Here is a 23,714-nt window from a genome sequence, read left to right on the forward strand (position 1 = left end):
AATCGCATGAGGAACCTGCTGCAGACTGACATCTTTAAGAAGTAACAGACATTATTAGCAGGTTTACATTTAGCTTTGTAAACCTCCAAAATACCTGACAAGTTTCAGCCAAGGTTTTGTTTTGCAGTCTTGGTTGAAATTCACCATCTTTTCTGCAAAAGAAAATTCTCAGCCCCGAGTGTGAACCCAGACCCTTTTTGTTATAAGGCACCAGTGCTAACCTGAAGGGATCTGCAAACATTATCTACAAAATGAAGGTCGTAGTGCTAAACGCTTCTGATGGTGAAGTAGGAAATTCCTGTTAACTTTATGCCTAAAAACACCAATGGGGACGTCAGGAGCAACTTTGGGCTTTGGCGTATCACCGAAGAACAATTCAGCATGTGGACACCAGAAACGTTGAATTAAACCACTAAGCCTTTGATTAATGGACAACTCTACTTCCTAGCCACAGCTACATCTTTTTAATAAAGATGACAATATACCAAAGGTGAAAAAAAAACAGCAAATCTATAAAACCTACCAGTCTGCCTTATAAATTCAGGTTCTTAAAAATACTTGTTATACATGTTTAAAAAAAAAAAACAAACAAACCACACAAATGCTGCAGGGCAGCAGTGCAGAAATTAGCACCATCATCTCACAGCAAAAAGACTAAGTCTAAACCTGCTGGTCAAAAAGGGTTAGTGTGGAGGTTGCATGTCCCTTTGTGCCACACAGCCTAAAGACATGTAAGTGATGCCTGAAGGTAGGTAGGTGGGTGTGTGTGTGTGTGTGTGTGTGAGTGAGTGAATGTGTTTCTAAGTGTGAGCTCTGTGCGACACTGTCAATGTGTCCATGGTGCTCATATTCACATCCGTTTTTTCTTTACAGCTTCTGTAAGAACATGTTTCTTTAATATTCTGACAAACTAAAGAACAAACATGAATCATTTAGAAGAAAAATCAAAATCATTACTTGTAAAGCTACTTTATTTCTCATTTATCATAATTTGGTACAATGAGCACCATCTCATTTTAATTCTGATCATCTGAAATTATAGTATAACATCTTTGTAAAATCCAAATCAGATATAATCTCATGTGGCCACCCAGAGTCCACAGGGCACCACAGTGAGATGAGTCCAGTTTAGGTGGGCAGGTATAAAGGCAAATTATCTGCACAATGTGAAATCCACTGAGACAAAGACAAATCACTGGGAAAGCCCTACAGTCAAAAGGACACAAAGGCAGGATTTGGAGTGAAGGCAGGGACACGACCTCTTTTTCACCTTTCAATTAAATTTAAGACTTCTTCAAAACGGGAAAAAATACCCAGGTGGAGCTTCGGTAGTGGATCAGCACATTTAAACTGAGCACATGCAAGATGCCCCTCCCAAAAACAAAACAAAAACAAACATAAAAGACATTAAAAAACTAGTCCATGTACAATTATACATACAAAATAACTTTGTGACAGACTGATAAAGATGAAGTGCAACAGAGCAACAGTAAACTAAGTTTGCTCCAAATCCCTCCTCCCATGTAGTCCCATACCACAGTTCCCATTTATGACAATATAATTTAAGTCCAGGCTACAGGAACCATGTTTCTAAGATAAATGGTCTTGATCAGGAGTCCCAAGATCAGTGTTTATTCTCAGATGCCCAATAAGATTCAGTTTTAGCAGGAGGGTATGCGCTGCACAGGGAATACATCAATATCCAAAGTCTTTGACCTCGACTTTATAACCTAAACAAAGCTGTAAATCTTGATATTACCATTTCAAAAGCTACAGCTGTCCACAGTCTGTGATGACAAGCTTCTTCTTGGGCAATCCTCCCTTTGTGCCCAGCTCTCCCATCTGTTGAACCACACCCATGCCATCCCGAACCCAGCCGAAAGCCACGTGTTTGAAGTCCAGGTGTTCGGCTTTCTTTAGAGTGATGAAGAACTGTGAGTTGTTGGTGTCGCGCCCACAATTGGCCATTGACACAATTCCTGGGCCTGTGTGTCGAACATCAAAGTTCTCATCCTCAAATTTGCTGCCATAGATGGTCTTGCCTCCTGTGCCATCACCGTTGGTGATGTCACCACCCTGAAACACCAATGGGTAACTTAGTAAGTAATGTTACGTCAACAGAACTGTGAAATTACATACATTAGGTTGCTGTAAAGTAACTTCAGGGTTAAAGAAATGTAGCTCTACACAAGTTTAACATTTGAATTATCAGTGTACGTGTAGTCATCCAATGTTTACAGTCACCTCACCTGACACATGAAGTCTGGTATGACTCTGTGGAAGATGGAGTCCTTCAGTCCAAAGCCTTTCTCACCAGTACAGAGAGCCCTGAAGTTCTCTGCTGTCTTGGGGACAATATGGGAGAAAAGCTCTATGGTGATTGTGCCCAGTGGTTCTCCATCAGCTGACACTTTGAGGAACACCTGAGGATTATTGTCTCTTGAGTGCTCTTGAATTCTGGACATCTGCGGTGAGGTGGCACAAGAGGGATCACTGCTAGTTTGGCCCATTCGGTTCTGACATTCACAGAAGATCTTCTTGAAGGATTCAGCAATCTCGGGGGTTTTGAACTTGGCTGCCAGCTGCTCCACTACGGCATCACCGTCTGAAAAAAACAGCAAAAACAAAAAACAGGTCACTGGATGTCCAAAAAAAAAAAAAAAAAAAAAAAAAAAAAAACTTCTATGGAAGGTATTTTGGCCTTCCTGGTTAATGTCAAATCTGCTGAATCCAGGAGTATACAAATGTTACTTTTTGTGATGTTAGTGTAAAACACGTAACTGGTTTAACAATAATAATAATGATGTAACTGGCAGTTTATCAATTTATAATAAAAATAAACATTTATATTGTGATCATGGGACTTAAGACAAACTTAACTACATGTGCACATCTCCATGACAACGGATGCTGAGAACAGAAAGTAGAGCCCTGTCGTCACTAAAACCTGCACAACAGCAGCTAACTAAGTGAATAGATGAACGCTGTGTACACACATCATATCTACACTGTGTGTTTACCTGAGTAGTCAGTGGCAGTCCAGATCAGTGCGTTAGCTGAGGCATTCATGGGTTTGAGCTCCATTGCCTGGGAGATGGTGTGGTTGGCGCAAACCCTCAGTACCTGATCCCTTCTCATCAGGATTCGGTAGAAATGTTTGCTTGGGTGGAAGAGGATCTTGATGTCACCAATGCCACGTTCCTTCCACTGGCTGGCATCTCGGTCCCATCGGTACAGCCTGGTACGCTCCTTAAACAGGATTTCCTCATCCTCCTCCCCTGACTTTGTCTCCACCTAAGAGACAGTGAGGGAGGGATGAGCTGTGGTCCTGAACTGACCTGTAAGTGTGTGTGAGCAAGGTCTTACCTCTGGTAGTGACACTATTGGCTCAAAATGGATGTCTACATTATTAGAGGCCTCCTCTTCATCACTGCCCTCCTCCTCCCCGTTGTTTTTCGGTGAGGATGGCACAGTGGACCCAAACACAGCTGCTCCAGCGTTTGCCCAGGAGAAGTTGGTGTCTACATAGAATAAATCAATAAACACACAGTGAAATGTAACTTTGACATGGTGATGCACTTCCAGAGGCATGGTTGTCAAGTACAAAACTGAATGCTGAAACTAACCTTTCTTTCCAAATGCAAATCCTTCATTGTTTTTGGCCAAGTCAGCAAACGAGAAGCCGCCCAAGGAGTTGAAGCCAAAGCTGGTGGAGTCTGCAGTTGGAGGAATAGTTATCACTGGGCAAAGCAACATTAACACTATAATGTCATGTGAAGCAATAGCTGAAGATGATACTTGGTGGGTGTAAAACAAGGTAAAAACAGATGTGTGCACTTTATGTTGCTACAGAGAAGCAACAAACAGTGTCATTGCATTAAGAGTATTAATACAGAAAAATGGCCCCTCAGTGTGTTACATTATAACATCAGATTACTAATAGATGCATCAATGTCAATGATCTAACTTCTGTAATAATTAACAGGAGGTGGTGTATACCTTGACTAGTAGTTGCAGGTGTCAGAGCTGCAGTCCCACTGTTGGACTCAGTCTCTGAGCTCTTCTTAGTTGACAGGTCAATGGGAGAGCTGCTGCTTGGAGCTTCACTTCCAGTCTCTGTTGGGTCATCAGAGGTCTGCACCTCAGCTGGAGACGTGCTGCCTGCAGCCTCTGTGCTCGACACAAGCTGTTCGTGGGCTACAGCTGTGCTGCAGGAGGTCTTTTTGTCTTTGTTTAACTGGGCATCCTGTTCCAGTTAGAAATAAAAGTGACTTGATACATTTTTGACAAGAAATAGATTTTTCAGAGTGACCTACTTGTCTGTGGCAATGAAAACAGCAGACCAGAGTTTTTCAAAGCCAACAATCCACTGTTTGACATCTAAACATCTACTGAACATTATACTTCCAAAGCTCTCTTGATGCTCCATGTACAAAAATAAATAAATAAATCAATCAACTGCTTTAGTCGAAGGAAAATAAAATGTGCGACTATGGACAGCTTAGTGTGTGTACCATGGCTATTCAAAGGAATCTAATAAAAGGCAGAATTAAAGGGACCCTGTGTCAAGTGCAATTTCATAGTGGAACAGCTTATTATGCACAGTTGCTTAGTGACCTGTTACTATAAACTGATGCAGCAAAGTCAACCGCATGCATGAACACTAATCTGTTCTACTTAGATACTGTCTGCATGCATGTTTGTTTGATTTGCATTATCTGCACAGTGCCGTTGTATGGACAGTATCAATTACCAGGTCTTGCTGTGCCTTGCGGACTTCTGTCTCAAAGTCCTCAGGCTTGTCCTGGTCCAGGTCACTGTCTGTAGTGCTCAGGCCGCAGAAAAAGGTGGGTGGAAGCTGGAGGCTTTTGGCCTTCTCCTCTTGTTCTGGCGTCGGTTTCTTCTCCCACACCACTTGGCAGTCTGGCTCTGAATGCAGTACACACAAGTTCAGGGCTACAGAAGGACACTAGCATGTGATATGAGCATTACTTTCTATTAGAGCCACATATGTCTGGTGATGTACTGCACACAAAGAATCATCTATCACAGTGTTAAAAACATCTGCAATGAAATCAAAGCGAAACTATTTGATGACTAAGTGAGGATGAATTATGGTATTTAACAGGTTTGTCACATACATACCGTCACCACATGCTGCAGCCTTTCTCCCAGGACGGTCACGATACAACTTTCCTTTCAGTGCTTTCACTGCTGACTCAAAGTCCTCATCTAAACGTTAAGAAAGTCTGCTGTTATTTGTAGCTATAAAGGGACTAAAGAGATATGTGAACCATACTTTGATTTAACAAAAAATAAGAGATGACCAACACCTAGGGAAAATGCAGAAATCTAATTTTGCAAAATTAAGCAGACTTAAATGGATGAGTCACACTTTTTAAACACTGGTTTCATATGTTTTGGTCTCACCATCGGTTTGGTCATCGCTAACGTAGCCTGGATCACTCTGGTAGCAGAAGAAGGTGAGAGGCAGCAGGAGTCTCCTGGCTAATGCTGCCTGCTCAGCAGTGGGTTCTCTGACATACACAACCTCCACCTCCGAGTCCTCATTTAACCCTGCATCTCCTCCTTCTGCCTGCGGGGGCTCTGTGACAGATATGATAGAAGTAGAACAATACATAGTCATACTGGGAATCAACTGCTTAGAGAAAAGCAGAAATGAATCTGCTTTATTTCTTTTGTGAGCAAAAGTGTTAGTTCTACACACAAAAACCTCATGCACGGCAAAGGAACAGCATGCATGATTTACAAATGTGTGAGAAGAGTTGTATTACGAGAGCATGTCTTTATGCATGTGCTGTTTTTCCTCTTTTTTTTTTCTCCCCCCCACAGACTTGTACTTGCATGACACAACACTTTAAAATTAGAGAGCATAAATACCTCGGCTTTAACTTGAACATCATTGGCAGAAGCCACACTAGACGGGGAATAGCATTTCATGCTGTTGCTACACATCCTACACTAAAATTGGAGCGTGTGACGTTCTCACAGTACATTCCTCTCTGAAGGAGTGCTCTGAGTGAGTCTTCTCAGCTGATCTTTCAAATGATAGCAACATTTACTTATGTGCCTCTTATTGCTTTTCAAATTCTAGTTTGATTTTGACCATGACATAAAAGTCAAAGTGATCATTAATCACTACTAAGCTTAACTGCAGATAAAAAAACATTTATGATTTTGGTCAGCAGGCACCTACTTGAGGTTTGATAATTAAAATTTTGCCATTTAACTTTTTTTTTTTGGCCTTTCATGAAATTATTTAACTGCATTATGCATCATTTTCACCATGAAAATAAAGAATTACATAAGACATATATATATAAAAAAAAAAAACATACTTATCTGATCATAAATGCGGAAATTCTTTGTACAATGAAAACTGCACTCCCACACACCAGACATGCAACATTATTAGCTTCACTGTTTCTATTCCGTGCATTCAGGTTATTTCTTCCTAATAGTAAGGGCCAGCCAGGTTACAGCTGAGAAGTGTTAAGACACGCTGCAGTGTTTAGAGTACCTGGGGGTTCAGATTGGGTGATGGATGTGCTGGTCCAAAAAGCCATTGGGTTATCTTTGAAAAGCCTAAAATCCAGCCCTAAGGGATGATGGATTGTTGAGTGAAGAGAAACTACTTGTGAGGTTGGTATCATAATAAAAAAAAAAAAAAACAAGGCCAAAAGTGTTAAAATGAAAATGTATGACATAATGAGTGCCTAATGAGTGACTAATTTGTATAAGAATAAGCTGTAATTAAATGCTGTGGGTATTCAACATATGGAACTGGCAGCATATTGATCAAAAAACTATTGTAGATTATTTACCATATACATTATACCCAGGGTCCAGGTATGGCCTTAAGTAAAACAAAGTGCAGTATAAAGTGGGTAAATGGGGCTGAAACAGAAACTACCATTTTACTACAATTTCTGTCCTAGCAAAAAATTTGAGAAGAGTCTTGGCTGGGGAAACTTAGAAGATGAAGGAGCAATGAGATGCAGATGGAACAAGACAGAGGAGATAAAAAACCAACCAAAAGAAAAAACAAAATAAAACAAAACAAACAAACAAACAAAAAACACCAGTCGTGATACTCATTCACAAACAGAATATCAGACAGATATTTCACATAGATTAGGAGATTTGTTTTACCTCTCTCTGGGATTTTGAATGCAGGTGCTGCAAACAAAGCCTTGGCAGGATGTCCAGAACCTTTGGCTTTGCAATCAGATCCAGACACTTCAGCTTCAGGGTGAGATTTAGGTGCTGATGTGCCAAAAAACTTCTGAAGGCTATCAGCCCCAAAGACGAATTTAGGGGGGGAGACCACTGTCTTTGAGGGATTGACTGGACTCTGAGAGCTGGATGCACCTGACTTACTGTCAGGGGAAAGCTTTGTGCACTCCTTGGTGGTCTCATCCAGAACAGCGATGGCTGCTTTTCCACATACAGTTGTAGCAGTCTTTGTAGATTCTGCAGGTCCACTATCCTGAGATGAGGCAACTCTGGATGTCACTGGAGTCATAAGCTCCTCTTTTTGCTGTGCAATCTTGGCCTCCTCGAACACCTGTTTGAATGTATTTGCAGTGTCCTGGAGTTTGAATCTCACAGCCAACTGCTCGATATTACCTTCACCTGCTTCAGCAAAGTCCATGGCACTCCAGACCCAGGCCTTCTCGGCACCTTTCATAGGTTCCAGCTTCATGGCTGCATTGATCCAATGGTTGGCACAGATCTTAAGTACCTGGTCTCTTCTCATTATCAACCTCACTCGTTTGGTTTCATAGTTCTGCAAGATCTTAAGGTCTCCAATACCCCTCTCCTTCCACTGACCCAGTTCCTTATCATAGCGATACAGTTTGGCCCTGTGACTAAAGACAACCTGTTCATTTTCCTCCCCTGTAGAAATCTCCACCAGGTCAGGCAAAGGGACCACAGGTTCAAAGTACTGGCCGTCCCTCTCTTCATCCTGGGTTACATCCTGCTCATCATCAGTACCCACTGAGGCTCTGCTCTGGTTAAGCTTTGGAGACTTTGGAGACTTTGAGGGGCTGATGCCAGGTTGGAAGCTGAAGTTGAAGCCACCAGTGGATTCCCCAAAGCGGAAAAGGTTCTTTCTTAGGGGGCTGCTGGCGATAGGAGAGGCATAGACTGATGAGTCATCTAAAGCGTCTTCCTGTAGGTCATAGTTATCCCACTCCAAGGTGGGACCAGTTGTTTCACCGTGGGCTTTGATTACAAGGCCTGAAACATTGCTGGATGTTGTAATATCTGCTTGATGGTCATCGTCTTGAATCTTTGTTTTTTCATCTGTCAAAAAGAATTTCAGGTCTTTCAAACCAGACTTCATTTCCTCTGCTTTCTGAATGAGATGTGCTGTTCTACCTGTGTCAACCAGTTTGTGGGGGGTTTGTAGGGGGATGTCCAAAAGAAGTCTTTGACACTCCTCAAATTTCTCCTTAAACTCCTCAGCAAGTTCTGGACTCTTAAACTTAGCAGCCAACTGTTCAAGTTTAGCATCTCCATCAGAGACATCATTGGCCATCCAGATCCAAGCTTTATCTGATCCTGCCAGGGGTTTTAGATTCATAGTGGTGGTGATCCAGTGGTTGGCACACACCTTCAGAACCTGCTCTCTTCTCATCAGTACCCTAAGCTTGCCATTAGTGTTGTTCTTCAGAAATTTGAGGGTTCCTACACCACGCTCCTTCCACTGACTGGTGTTGGAGTCAAATCTGAACAGTTTGACACGCTGAGAATAAAGAACTTGCTCATCCTCTTCTCCGGTCACAAGGTCCACCTTCTCTGGAATTTGAACCACTGGTTCAAACTGGATATCATCATTTTCCTCTGTTTTATACATGTCATCTTCGTCCTGTTCATTTGAGACGTCTGTTTTCGTGGGTGTTGCCTGGAATGATGAGAACACCTGCTCACCAGCTCCAGAAAAACCTTTGAAATTTGGGTCTTTCTGCCCAAACTGAAAGTCTCCTCCAGTGGACTTTGCCAAGTCCGCAAAACTAAATGTATTGGGTTTTCCAGCAATTAATGGATTTTGATCTTGCTGCGTTTCACCCACTGATGGTGTAGACACATTTTCTTTGTCACTGTGTTTATCAGCTATGCTTTTAAGCAAACTGGAGGCTGAACATGATGGAGATGCCTGTTTAACAGTTGAATGTGTCTCCTTTGCAGTGTCCTGAATGCCAAACTTGAAGCCTCCAGCTGGAATGGGCATTGAAAAAGAGAAGCCTGAAGTAGTAGTAGTAGTACTAGATGTTGACTGAGGAGCTTCAAATTTGAAAGAAGTAACTGAGCTTTTATCTTTGTTTTGACCAAACTGAAAAGTACCTCCGGTCCCAAAAGGCACTGTGAACCCAGTTGCAGTAGGCTGACTTGTTGAACTCTTGGTTCCAAAGCTAAATGTAAAGGTAGAGGCTGAGGGAGCTGTGCTGGTGGTGCTTTTAGCATTTGGGTTTGGTGTCTGACAAGCTGCGCACTTATTGGCAGAAGCATCATTTCTCACCAGACAAGTGTCACAATCCCATTCTCCATCCTTCTTGGCAAACATGGCTTCTAAAGAGGGAGTCTCACATGGGGCATGGCAAGAAACACATTCAGAAGCTGATGCATCGTTTCTAACCAGGCAGGCATTGCAGTCCCACTGTGCATCGTTCTTTGCAAAGTCAGTCCCAGATCCGGTCACCGCTGGCAGATTAGATACCACTGGTGTGGCTTGTACTACAGCAGCTGTTTTAGTTGAGGCTTTAAGAGCTTTACAGGAAACACAAATGTCTGCAGAGGCCTCGTTTGTTGTAGAACATACATCACAGTCCCACTGGCCTGGCTTCTGTCCAAATTGAGTGCCAAAGCCAGAACCAAATGTATTGGTTACTGTGTCAGTAGATTTTGAGGTGCTGGTGCCAAATGTAAATGAGGGTATTGAACCTCCAAAAGCACCAAATCCAGTAAACGTGGAGCCAGAACCACTGGGTTTTGATGAATCTGTTCCAAATTTGAATGTAAAGAGACTGGGCTTGCTTTCAGCAGAGGTCTGAATGTCCGATTTTGATGAAGAATTTGGACAGGCACTTTGACAAGCGACACATTGCATATCAGTGGGTTTATTTCTTACACAGCACACAGTGCACTCCCATTCTCCTTCTTTCAGTGCAAACTGGGCTGCCAGTGAGTCAGAATCTTTTTGGCTTTCCTCTTTCTTTTTCTGCTGACTGTGCTTCTCCGTTGATTTAAGCACAATTTTCTGGGCTTCCTCAAATCTAGCTTTGAAAAGTGATGCTTCATCTACCGTTTTAAAGCGGATGGCTAGCTGCTCAGGCTTGGGCTCTTCATCTGCATAATCAATGGCATTCCAGACCCAAGATTTGTCAGAACCAGCATTTGGTTTCAGTAGCATGTCAGCAGTGATGTAGTGGTTGGCACAGATCTTAAGAACCTGCTCCCTTCTCATTAAGAGGCGAACCTTCCCTTTAGTGCTGTGTTTTAAGATTTTAACATTGCCAATTCCCCTTTCTTTCCATTCTTTTGTCTCTGTGTCAAATCGATACAGCTTTGCCCTGTTGCAAAACATCTCTTCCTCCTCTTCCTCACCTGTTTTCACATCCACTTTATCAGGAAGAGGTACAATCGGTTCAAAGTGAGGACCATCCTCATCCTCCTCAACATGAGTGCTGTCATTGTCGCTCTCTGCTGCCTTCTCATCCTCTGCAGCAGGCTTGCCTAACCCAAACAAAGGCTTGGTTACATCCCCAAATTTAAATGGCTGTTCCACCTTTCCGAACAGATTCCCAGTACCTGTGCTCTGTGCTGAATCAACAAAGGAGAAGCCAGTAGTGCTTTTAGCACCAAAGGTGAAGATGCCTGTTTGGTTAGGGGGCTGCTCTTGAGCTGGAGGCTTCTCTGGAACCATATCTGTTTTAGAAGGAATGTCTGACGTAAGAAGACCAAGCAGGCTTTCACTGTGCTTGGCCTGAGAAGGTGAGAAAGTAAAATCTCCATCATTGGATTTAAAGTTGGAGTTAAATTTAAAAGCAGCTGAAGGTGTTGACTGGGCAACTGCTCCTGCTCCAAAACTAGGAACTTTGGGGATTTCCGCAGGTGCCTGCTGGCTGAAAGAGAGCTTCGCAAAGTCCACAGCCTTTCCCTCGATGCTCTTTGGTGGCTGAACAGGAACTACAGACGGTTTGGTGAAGTAGCCAGGCTCAGGGAGAGGAGGGTTTGTGGTTTGTTGGGTTACACCTTGGCCATAATATTCTTCACTATATGGGGAAAGAAGGCTTGTGGCTGGTGATTCAAATCGCAGAGGGCCACCAAACACTTGATCTTGAGGAGGGTATATACAGGCTGGGGTTGTCTGCAGTGGAGGTGTGTGAGTAGGCTGCTGGTAGGTATACATATGCTGCTGAGGTGGCATGCGGTTTATACCATACATTGGGCCCTAAGTAAAGAGAAACAGATTATAAACCCAATGTCACTCAGTTTACTCTAAACAAATTTAATAGTGTAAACCAATGTTAGACAATAATTACCTTGGTAGGGGTTACATTTGCTGCTGTGCGCAGGAGATACTGGGAGTTGTAAGCAGGAGACTGATTGTAGTACACTGAGGGGCCTGTGGTGGCAACTTAAAAGATAGGCATACATAAAAAGTTTGTTAATTTTATAAACTATTTCTATCCAATACTCAATATGACCCACAATGACACATGTAAACTTTGGTTCTATGTGGTCTACTGACCGGTTAGAGGGGCCCCATGGTAGGACTGGACAGGGGTAAAAGCCTCCTGTAGGCCCTCAGCTCCATAGCTCTCCCCATACATCTTATGAGGAGAGCCAGTGTTCCCTGAAGAGTTGTGTCTCAGATCATGAACTTCATTCTGCAACACAAAAAACTTTATGAGAAGTGACTTAACTGGACCTTGTACACAGAACATTCAGCCTATACTAAAAGTACCAATGCCAATTTATGTCTACTCTATGTAAAACAGTTTACACTCTGACTGCGTTGTTTTCTAAATACACTTTACCATGTTCCAGTGAGTAATCTCAGTGTTAGGATTTACTCCTATTTCTTATTGCAAAAGTTGTTCCTCCATGTTTGCCTTTTATCACAATAAATTCAACTTGCTTTTAAACTTAAACAGCATTGGCGCTAACTAAGTGAAATCTGTTTCAAGTTATGAAGAATTAAATTTAGAGAAAATCTTTCATCTTTAATTCTGACCTTGAGCGCTTCAACCTGCTGACACAGCATCTGAAGGAGACTTTTCTGGTCCTCCACCCAGTGAGGTGGTGTTTTGGGAGAAATCTAAAATAACAGGGTAAAGAAATTAAGTCACTCAATGCGATATCAATTAGGAAACACTTTATGAAAGACAAAGGAATCTCAGATGGACTGCAGAATGATGAACTTACCAGTCTTTTGGAAGGAGAGATGAGGCTTTTGCTAGGAGAGGGAGAAGAAAATTTAATGTGAGATATGGTGGCATTGGTTTCTGTGGGTTGAGCAGGACTGGAGTGAGCTGGTCCTCTTCGGCCATTCTCCTCCTTCACTTTCTCCTCTTCCTCATCCATGGCCTCCCCAATGTCCTCAAGCTGCTGGTTCACATCATTCAAAAGGTCCACAACTTCCTCCATGGATACAGGCAGCTGGGAGATAAAATGCAGGCAGTGGTTACACAACTGCTTTACTTTTAGAAGCCTAAGGCTGATGTGTGTCCACCATGCTAACTTAAGCTGTAAGCAATGTGTAAGTCAATGTTAACTGTGCAATTTCAAGTTACTAGTTTTGCTTTTGATAATTTGAAGACAAAAAAAATGGACTTACCCTCTCAATATCATCTGCATTGGCACTGTAGATCTTAGACAGGTAGGTCCTGAACTTTTTCAGAAAAGTGATGCACCTGTCTTGGGTCTCCTCAACCCCATTGCTGGCTTCCTCTGAAAGCCGCTGGTAGATCTGCCAAAGAAATACAGCACATCTAGACTATGCTATAATAACTTAAAATATCTTGTCAGACTTAAGATTGTGAAAGAGGAATTTGAAGATATTTTGCATAGACACCAATGATTTACCTGGGCCAAATGCCAAACAGATGACATATTATTGATAGTTTCCAAGGTAGCGATGGCCTCCTCTGTCTTGCCTTCAATGTCAAGGAGAGCAGCATATGCTATCTTGGCTTCTTCTTCATAGCCCTTCACAGAAGAAACCTGCAAAGAGGTATAGAATAAAGGCATACACTTTGAAAGCCAATGAGATATGAAGATCTATGAGCCTTCCTTCTAAATGCTTATAGGGATAGACAAATTTGCCATGCCCCAGTGGGAATCAAACCCCAAGCCATAAGATCTACTATGCTTTACAGTTTGATCTATGTAGTCATATACAGATTTAAAAAAAATAACTAAAAATAGCTTTTAAGATAACCATAATTTTTTAACTTATTTGTGTGCAGCCTCAAGATCTTTAGACAAATGACTGGACTGTCACTGGATGGATTTTAGAGCAGACAAGAAGAGCTTCTACCCATCACCCCTTACATCCAAGATTCCATATAATAAAACCTGAAACACTATTAACCTGAATATCTCTGGAGGGAAAGTGTATGAAAAGGGGATCAAGTGGTTCAGGTATACTGCGTCGGTTTTTGATCCTTTCCAACATCGGAAGAACAACTTTCCAGTAGTGGACACTGCGGGCAATGTACTCCTTCTGGTCGTAATATGAGTTCACTCCATCACCCTGGGTTATAAGAAAAACACAGCTTAATGTTAAAGAAGGAAGGCATGCCAGCTAGGTTATAAAACATGCAAACACACCTCAACGTTAAAGAATGAAGACATGCCAGCTTAGCTTAATGCAGAGAAAATAGTATCAACAAGGTAGGACAAAATCTTTTCACAGTAGTAGTTTTTTTTCTGGTGTTACAAATCTTAATCATATTTAGCTGTCATAGAACAAGTGACATAAAGGAGCAGGTGCAAAAGGCATGTGTGTCTGTACACAGCAATGTGCAGAGGTTTCCAAGTGGCATTTATCTACTTGAGCTGCACAGCTGTTCACAGATGACACTCACATGAGAGGGGGCATTGTTAAAACTGAGTAACTTAGCAAGGTTTAACTGAAGGAAGACGATTATATTGACTGTTCATGTATCACATGCACCTGCCACACCATACAGTAGCACTGACATTGCATAAAGGCACAAAGATCTTTCGTACTGTAACTTAAGGCTTTACTATTACAATTTTTAGATAGCATGCACAACAAATTTGAGTCTAGCACACATTGAAAGGACAATATCTGTACTGAAAAACACCTGCAGAAGAGGAGACTGATTCTGCAGTCAGGGTCCCAAGAATGACAAAAATTACTTTTGTCTAGCTGTCCCTTCACTGACCTTGTGGAAAAGTGTGTGTGTGTGTACCGTCTGAATGAGACACTGAGCCCAATGGATGGCCAGTGCTGGTTGGAGCCCATGTTTTTCTATGGCCCTCAGAGTGTTCAGTCCATGCTGCACAATCATCCGCAGTTTGGCTGACATGCCAGGACTACATGATGACATATCAAAAAATAATGAATGTTAGAACCTTGGAGGTATCATACTAAAGTAAGCCAGTATATTATTTTGAGAGTGTCCGACCTCTGAGTCATGAAAACAATCCTTTGGCAGTCTGAATACAAAATTATCCCATCTGCTTTCTCAGTAACTAAATATCCAGGAACAGGTTAATGTTGGCAAAAGCAGAGATCACCACCAGAATTATTTATCCACTTTTAGTCCCTATACCTTAGAATAAGTGAAGTGCTATATTGAGAAACATCCTGCATAGTCAAGACACTAAGGCTAAACCCATGGGTACATATAATTTTAATAGCTTTTAGTTTGGAAAATACACAGTATGTTTTCTTTTAACCCATGCTTGTGACAGCATTGCTCATAGATTGTTTAGCTACCAAGGGCCTTATCCTATCTGGATTTTGGCAGTTGCGAGACTCACGCAGCTCGTTTGTGAATGAGGCTATAGATGGCGTCCCACCACTCCCTCTGTCTATCAGTGGTCAAGAGTCGAAGTAATGGAAGGGGGAGGCAGCGAGGTTCATAGAGCTGCTGTTGTTGCTGCAGGTTCACTCCACTGCTGATCTTTGCCATTTCCTTAAGCTGACAGTGGCTACAAAACACCACACCATGTAAAAACACCTGGAAAGAGAAAACAACAATTTAAGAAAAAAAGTAAAGTTTATCAGATGAAAAGTACTATTCAGTAAGGTCATTTAAAGTATGTACAGCTGGCATATGAAATACAGTGTCAATGGCATGATATTACATACTAGTATAAATAAAAGTGTAGACAAATAGCATCCAACAGAAGGCACAAATAGAGGCTTATCTAAAAGACACTGCTGCGAAGGAAAGAAATATAAACAACTAATTACATTTGCATGGAAACATTTGTTTTCATTAATTGTGGGGACCTTATATTGACCTACATCAATTTCCTGGAGATCTAGCCTAGTCTTGGCCATAACCACAACATATCTAACCTTAACTCTTAAAATGACTTATGTAGTTGCAATATTAAATCTTCTCTCATTCAGTTTCTTTAACCTCTTGGATGTCCTAAACATTGAAAATTTGTGAAAAACTATATGAAGACTTTTTCTACAAAAGATTCTTGTCTTGTCAACCCTTTTAAAAATCTTACCTCCAGGTCCAGCAGGCAGATGGATTCTGGTGCATTGGTGTCCAGTCTGGAGGTTTCCAAGGTAAGCCTGGGAAAGAGCTGTGGTAGCCAGTCACGCAGTGCTGGTCTTTGGGCCAAAAGAGTCCACTGCAGCCCCAACCAACTCAGGTGTTGTAAATTGCCACCATGCAGCAGGATGGAGCCTACAAATAGTGCACGAAAAATTATGACAATGACCATGCAGGAGTGCACGTTTTGTTTATGCAGAAAACAAAAACCTTACTATAAAACAATAGAGTTGACCATTATTAGAAAAAAATAAAACTAAAAACATACAAATAACTGCAGCAATGTTCATGCAAATTTAGTAATTAGTCAGATTATTGGTTCTGTACCAGTGTCACATTTAGCAAGCTGAGAGAGCTCTGGAGCCATGGTGTTAATGGAATGGATGTCATCATTGGCAATAAATGAAGATCCAGTGGAGGCTTGTGATCCAAACAGGAGTTCAAATAAAGAGTCCTGACCACTCCGGTTTCCAAATGCCTCCACAACCTAAATGCACAACACATAAAATCAGTTTATCAGTGCTGTTTCCAAAAAGGGGAATATGATGCATAAATTATTAATGTTGGTGTTACACGGTAAAGATGAAGCACGTTTGCATGTGTGTTAGATTTAAACATCTTATTATATTTCAGTGACATATTTCACTTTATGTTCCAGGTTAACTGGCCACACCTCTCTGATCAAGGTGACTGGATCAGTGCTCAGATTGAGCAACATATGTCCTGCCTGACTCTGTCGATCGTTGGCCAGCAGCTCGAGAAGCTGTGGAGCTGACTGTTCTCTTTTGGTCATTTTAGGCTTTGGTCTGGGGACCTGATGAAAGGAAAAACAAACCAATAAGAAGCATGGCAGATGAGTTTAAATGCAAAGTTCACCTTCATCCATCTCAAAGTTACTGCTCTGCTAGACCTTAAGTCAGTCTATAGTAATACAAAGGGTGAAGTACTTGACAAGTCAGGCAACAAAAGTCTTACTGTGCAAGGTAGATCACCTCATTATAGAATAATCCCTATTTTTACAACTCTTACTTTTTTTTTTTTTAAGTTCAGTAACTGTTAAAATAACTGGCTGTATTTGTGTTAGCACCTGGTACGCCAGCAGATAGCACAGTGCAGCAAAGTCAATGATAGCCCTCCAAGTCTGTTGGCGATCCTGAGCCAGCTTCAGCAGCAGTGTAGCAGCATGCAGGTAGAGGTGACCTCTCATCTCCACAAACACCTCACAAAGCTCATCTGTATGACGGCCTGCAACACTGCTCAGTGTCTGCATAGCATGGTCAAATCTACGAGATACATATAAATGTTTAGGACACAGTAAATAGAAGCAGTTACCTTGAATACAGGGGAGAATAAAAAAAGAAAAAGAAAAAAAAAATATAGCCGCAAGCGGCGATGATCGGCCCTCGCCTCGAGCGGACCGCCTCCCCCGGCGCGCTGCCCCCGCGAGCGAACCGCGTCCACGAACGAACCGCCTCCCCCAGCGAACGGCCTCCCCGAACGAAACGCCTCCCCAAGCGCCCCCGCCCTCTAAATCGACCGCCCCCCAAAAACTGGCGGACCCCCCAAAACCCCTCCCCCGAGGAGACCGCACCACCCCAAGTAGACCACGTCATTCAGCGGACCCCCACGGAGGTCTGTGCCAAATTCGGTACAGTTCCGGCAAAGTACATGCAAGTACATAGGGGGCGCCATCCGCACCCCCCCACACCCCCCCCAAATAGACCACGTCATTCAGTGGACCCCCACGGAGGTCTGTGCCAAATTTGATACAGTTCTGACAAAGTAAGTGCAAGTACATAGGGGGCGCTATCCGCCCCCCCCACACCCCCCCAAGTAGACCACGTCCTTCACTGGACCCCCACGGAGGTCTGTGCCAAATCTGGTACCGTTCTGACAAAAGCTGGACATGCTTTGGTTTGAATGGCAATTTTCAAATCGTTATACAGGGGGCGCTATATGGCCTATTTGGATTTAGTTTAATCAGATGGGTCCAGGGCGGCAGGGACTACAATTTATCAATTGGTCCGATTCCAATCCGACAATGCGTGTGAGAGTTATTACAAGTTGAAGAAACGGCGGCGAGCCAAAAGCCTAGGCCAAATTGCCGCGCCCGCCAAAGGAAAACCGTAATACTTATTCAAAGAATTTGGATAACTTTTGCAGCCCCATGGGTCTAGGTGACGCTGGCCAAAAATGAGCTCGATCGGTCAAAAGCCCAAGGAGGAGTTCGAAAGAATACGAGGTGAGCAAAATCAACGAACTCAATGACCTCAAGATAAACCCCCAGCTGGTGGACTTCCTGTCGGTCACACGACCGGGACACAATAAGCTTTTTTGCCTGGCCTGACATGAAGAAGATGTGTGCCAGGTTTTGCGACTGTACGATGAAAAAAGTGTCACATGACCTCCCATAGGCCCAATGTATCTCGACCTCTGTCGGGGGCGCCGCAGAGCCATTCTTTTGAGATCGTTTATGAAACCCATAAAATATCAAATTGTGACGCGATTCTGAGGGGGGTGCAAATTTTGGTGAGTTTTCACACACGTTCAGGGGGTCAAATAAGGCTGTAAACGCTTCTTCATCCCTTGCCCATTGAGCGATTATAATAGTCCCTGCGCTGGGACCTCGGTCCTTGCTCGGGCCTAAAAAAACATAATTGTCCAAAAACAATTATGTGATTCTTAATACTAAACTAAAAATCACACCATGCCACCAAATTCAAAGCAGATTGGAACTTCTTGTTTCTAAGAAAGTGAATTTGTATTGCTTCAATACAGGGGCAGGACAAAATTACACATGTTAATCTAGGTTCATTAAAATATACAGCTTGTATACAGAGTATGGATGCAACACGCAAGACCTCAATCTGACCTACCCTTTGAGTGCATCACGGCTGGGATGTACACTGCTTTCAGACAGTGTGATTCTTAGCAGGCTGCAATGAGCCAAGAGCAGTTCCCTCTGGAGATGCCGACACACCTTTTCATTGCTAGAGACACTGGATTGAGCCAGATACTCCTGAAAAAGGGGCATCCATATTTAGTGTTATTTGATTTAAATATCTTAGCTTATAAGAAGGTTGTCAGTCCTGTCTTATCATATATACTATACAACAACTACTACCCATTGCAACTACTGTACATTTGCATACATGCTGACCTGTAATGTGTGCACCACCACTGTGTACCAGTCCAGACTGTGGTTTAGCATTCCCCTTTTCTCAGCAGCCAGACAATGCTTGATGGCCTCATCCAGCTGACCGTGCTGACACAACAGCTGGACCAGCCTCACATTCATGTGTGCGTCAGCTGGCCTTGTTGCCAGTTCGGCCTCAAGGAGTTTAAGTAAACGACTCCAACCCTGTTGACCCTGACGACTCAACAGACGCTCCTGCATGGAGTGGCACAGACAGACCAAAATTATTCAGTATGACACTCTTTCAGCTTTAAGATTCACATCCTTCTTGGATTGTCAGTGTATGACTGACATGGAAAATCCAATTCAAGAAGGTTTTAAATTAAACGTAAGACAAGGATGACAGCAAGGAAAACAGCAGGCCATGATCTAGGCAGTTGTTTGCTAAATATCAGTTACAAAAGTGGTATCAAATGGTGTCAGTGGTGGACAGATGTAGCATATAATGGGGATTAAGAAGCCCCACCTTCAGGTTAAAGACTGCAGGGTTTCCAGGCAGCAGCTTTGCAGCTTTCTCCACCCAGAATTCTGCTCTGCTGTCACATTCATCCTTGCTGACCAGTAACTCAGCCACCTTGAGCACCAGGTCTCTCTGGGCTGGATTCAGGTCCACTGACCTCTACAGGTAGGGGGGAAAAAAAAAAAAAAAAAAAAAAAAAAAAGCCAAGTCAAACTAGGATCTGTTTTCACAAAAGCCTGCAGACATGATCAATCCAAAGGCCAAGATTTCCAAAACATGAAAGAGGTAAGAAAAGACAAATCAGTAGGATGGCTAATTTATTCATACCTCTGAAGTCACGTCTCAGAGGAGGAGAGTGAGTTCTAACAATTTGCAATTTTGGGCTAAAGAGATCTGACCAGACCTCAATATCATTTTTATCAGCACAAGACATTTCCACTTTTTATTTACTTAAAAAATCCTAAAGGCGTAAATTATATGCTCTACTGAATGTTTGTGTCTCTACTTGGTGACAAAACAAACACTTCACACCGCCTCTTCCTCCCACTCATAACTAAATGTGTCTTTTTTTTTTTTGGTGAAATTTATTTAATCCAGTCTGGCTCTGTTTGTATTTTAGCTGCAAACTGTCAGTAGCAGGCTGAACTCCAGTCACGTTGGTTTATGGTTCACAGACAACACCGCATTACGAAAAGGACCCTGCACAATGGGGTGATATTCACAGCTGGTGTGCCAAGCTGAAGTGCAATAAGTTAAAGTTTCAAAATTAACAAGGCTGATATAGCCAATAGGAGTTCACAATGTTTAGACTGGCCCCCAATACAGTGGATGTTCAGGGTTAAAGTAGAGTCCAATTACAGCTGACTGTCAAACCCAAAACAAGGCATATGGGGAAAAACATGACTGACAACACTTACCAATACTTATAGTTTTGTGTATTTAATCCCATGAGTTAAAAACTAAATACACTGTTTTCAGTGTAACTCCTGATAATATATAAATCCCTCTGGATTCAATCTGTTATGAATGCCTATCAGTACTTATTGAACAGAGTGAGGTGAATGCACCCATATTTTAGAAAACAAAACAAATCATGTTTACATTGATGGATTACCTACCTGTAAATGACATTTCTAGCATTTACAACTGTCTTATTCTACATTAGTGACGACAAAGGAGGTAAGAAACATCTAAAACCGTTCACTATGAGATGCAAGTGTCTAAAGCAAAAAACTGTAAGTAGTTATAAAGTTTACAGATTTAGATGCCGGCAGCCAATACAAACTACAGGCAAGATTCCTATCCACGCTGGGAGTTGGCTGCCTGTCACGTCATTTATTTTATAGCTATCAGGTTGTGGAGAGACCTGTCCATTGTGAACCACCTGCTGTAATTTTGCATTGGATAAAATCCCACCCCGAATGAGCATAGTGAATGAGAAGCATCATTAACTACGAAGATCATTAAATGCAGGTTTTGTAGCAGACTTTGATCATCTCTTTAAAACTCTTTGGAAGAATAGTTTCATTTTCAGAAGCACGTAATATCATGCATTCTTTCAAGAAGAAAGGCTTTGTTTTATTTTGGGTTTGTTTTTTTTTTTAATCCAGTGATATTTTATCCTACCTTGTAGCATCCTACTGCCTTGCTGATGTCTCCTTCTCTCTCATAAAGCTGTCCAAGAAATTTGTGTGCTTTGGGATCCCTCTCCTGGACTCTGAGATACTCTGATACATGTCTGGAAAAGCCATGAAACATGGAAAACTAATGTCAATATAATGAAGACCTTTTGAGAAACAATAACCAAAGAGAAGCCCACATGCTCACCTTTTGGCAAGTTCATATTCCTTTGCTTCAAAGTACAATTTAGCAAACAAAAACCCTTTCACTGGTTTCTGTGGAAAGAAAATATTACAAATGAATATCAGCAAACCAACAATATCTTGGGAAATTTCACACATTCTTTCTTCCTTGGTTTATTAAAACGCTTAATGTTAAATGTCATTAAGAGTTAAATGTTCAACTGAAAGAAAGGTGTAAGCCAAAATACAAATGACCTGTCTTATCTAGATAAGGTAAAAGCAAACACCTTCTAGGAACTAGGCCCTGGAATAAGTTAGCTTTGCATGTTGGCAGGTAAAACCACAGTTTTCACTTAGATGTTTTACTTAGAGCTTTCATGTGTATGTATAGGGGAATCTAAGTCACTTTTATTAAAATTTTATATGTGTTGACTTGCAGTGAGTTTATTGGTGGCAAAATAAGTATGCTGGTAGTATGATATCACCTGGACTTTGATATATTCACATAAAATGAAACAGTATGTGTTGGTTATTACTAACTGAGCACTTTGTTGAGACCAGATGTGCCAAGTTAGATCCCTGGTAGCTAAACATAAAACCATACCGTAAAACAATATCAGCTATATAGAAAACATCTGTTTTATACATTGCTGTCTTTAAAACACAACACCGGTGCCATCTTATGTACATTTGTAGACGGTGTTTTTGTTGCACTTATCTGTTTCCCACCTCTTTTAACTATAACGCTTGTAGTTATCGTTACTTAAGACTACACTAGTTAATTAACTTTATGTTAAACTATTGTCAGAGAGCCATAAACCCGACTGAGACGCTATTAAACACACAGCTGACGACGAGTACGAGTCCAGTGTCTTGTGTTGACGAATAATATCATGTAACCTTAGCTAACTTACACTGTGTGTATTCCGCTTAAAACGGGAATTATAGTCACGATGCTCCAGATGAATAAAATTACTATTAGCCCTACCTGTAGTTTACTGGGGGACTATGTGCTGGGTAACTAGCCGGGCTAATTACCTGGCGCTGCTCTAACAACCCATGCCGCGCATTTTCCTCCTAGCATAGAGGACGACGAGGCATTAACACCGGCTAGCTAGCTAGCTAGCCGGAGACGAAAAAACGAGGTTACACAGAGCAGAAGAGTCAAGCTAACCGATTAAACCCAACGTCCATTAACTAAAACTACAACTAGTGTTGACTTAAGCTGGTGTGCAGGCTGTCCCGACACACCGGCTGGCTGACACATGCTGACATGAAGCAGCACGCTAACGTTAGCCACCGGCTCAACTTACCTCTTTGAGTGATGGAGAGGAACTCTGGACTGAGGACACGTACCGGTCCACTTCTGCCTTACTTCGCCGCATGGCCTCCAAACATAAGTGCTTGTAAAACCACTGACTACGGTACACAAAATACCAAGAACTCAAAAAGCACTAAAACCCGACATTAATACGCACTCGCCCGCGACCATGTAACGTTGACTCCCCGTGATGATATTGCGCAGTCTCATTAACGTCAAATGGCAGAGAGTCACGTGGGTGGTGCGCTTTCTTGAATCAGAACTCTTAACCAATGAGAACCGAGTATTCACAGTGACGCACGCTGACGTAGTTTGTTTTGAAGGAGGGGAGGGCTGCTGCGGCGGAATGTAACAAGTACACATATAATTATTCAATCTAACCCTAACCACGTCTTATATGAATATTAGTTTACACACATACCACTCCATATGAAAATATACATCCAATCATTATTTGGTGTCATCACGTTTGCCTTTAAAACAACAGTTTCTCCTACGTGCACTTAAGCAGTTTTTGACTTTTTGGAGGACTTGCCACAGTTCTGTGAATTTAGGGTGTCTGTGTTTTCTTCATGTAATCCCAGACTGATTCCATGATGTTGACATCAAGGCAACCTCTGTTTCAGGACTCCTGCATGTTAAGGCTGAGTCAAATTTCTCTTACACTAAAACCTTCTTGGCCAATAAAGCTGATTCTGGGTTACTATGCATGTATGAGTATTACCTGACAGCAAAGGGGAAAGATGAAGGTTCTTCTATTAAACTATGTCATTTGAAGTAGTGTAGGTGTTTTCGAAGTGTGTGTTGTTACAAAAAAGTATGTTTTTTCTGGTATCACTTTTGTCTATGCTTTATGCTCCTTAAATGCTACAGATCTACCATTTTAAAGTGATATTCTATTCTAGCTCATGCAAGTCCAAATATGTTACTTTCAGCATAGAACAATTAAGTCAAAGTTGCTAAAACATTTAGATGCCATATGTAAAACAAAAGAATTTTAACAAAAATAATACTTCCTATAAAAGTGAATACTTACATGTATTTAATCACGGCTAAACTACATCTATTGCAACTAAGGTTGTAATGAAGGCAAATTATTTAAATCTAAGGAATGTGACATACACACCTGCTAATCCAT

General features: G+C 41.9%; 1 protein-coding gene across 4 annotated transcripts; it reads right to left on the bottom strand.

Moving 5' to 3' along the window:
• Window positions 1-953: 953 nt before the first annotated feature.
• On the bottom strand, window positions 954-22,772 carry ranbp2 (RAN binding protein 2). Of its 4 annotated transcripts, none has more exons than XM_026296351.1 (30): window positions 22,569-22,772; window positions 21,281-21,348; window positions 21,080-21,191; window positions 19,460-19,612; window positions 18,958-19,188; window positions 18,674-18,816; window positions 16,885-17,080; window positions 16,471-16,611; window positions 16,125-16,284; window positions 15,751-15,932; window positions 15,046-15,245; window positions 14,472-14,595; window positions 13,625-13,786; window positions 13,117-13,254; window positions 12,869-13,000; window positions 12,457-12,690; window positions 12,266-12,349; window positions 11,780-11,918; window positions 11,571-11,653; window positions 7,174-11,479; window positions 6,542-6,619; window positions 5,431-5,607; window positions 5,146-5,232; window positions 4,754-4,929; window positions 4,000-4,246; window positions 3,627-3,740; window positions 3,367-3,521; window positions 3,021-3,294; window positions 2,250-2,605; window positions 954-2,076 (listed from the first exon to the last, which is right to left on the bottom strand). In XM_026296351.1, the coding sequence occupies exons 1-30, from the start codon at window positions 22,638-22,640 to the stop codon at window positions 1,771-1,773; spliced, it is 9,030 nt and encodes a 3,009-aa protein (XP_026152136.1). In that variant the 5' UTR covers window positions 22,641-22,772; the 3' UTR covers window positions 954-1,770. The 4 variants fall into 4 exon arrangements, with proteins under 4 accessions (XP_026152136.1, XP_026152137.1, XP_026152135.1 ...); XM_026296352.1 differs by having other exon boundaries at window positions 3,627-3,716; window positions 11,571-11,665; XM_026296350.1 differs by having other exon boundaries at window positions 11,571-11,665.
• Window positions 22,773-23,714: the final 942 nt, after the last annotated feature.

This window comes from Mastacembelus armatus, chromosome 21 (assembly GCF_900324485.2).
Source record: "Mastacembelus armatus chromosome 21, fMasArm1.2, whole genome shotgun sequence".
Lineage (NCBI taxonomy): Eukaryota > Metazoa > Chordata > Actinopteri > Synbranchiformes > Mastacembelidae > Mastacembelus > Mastacembelus armatus.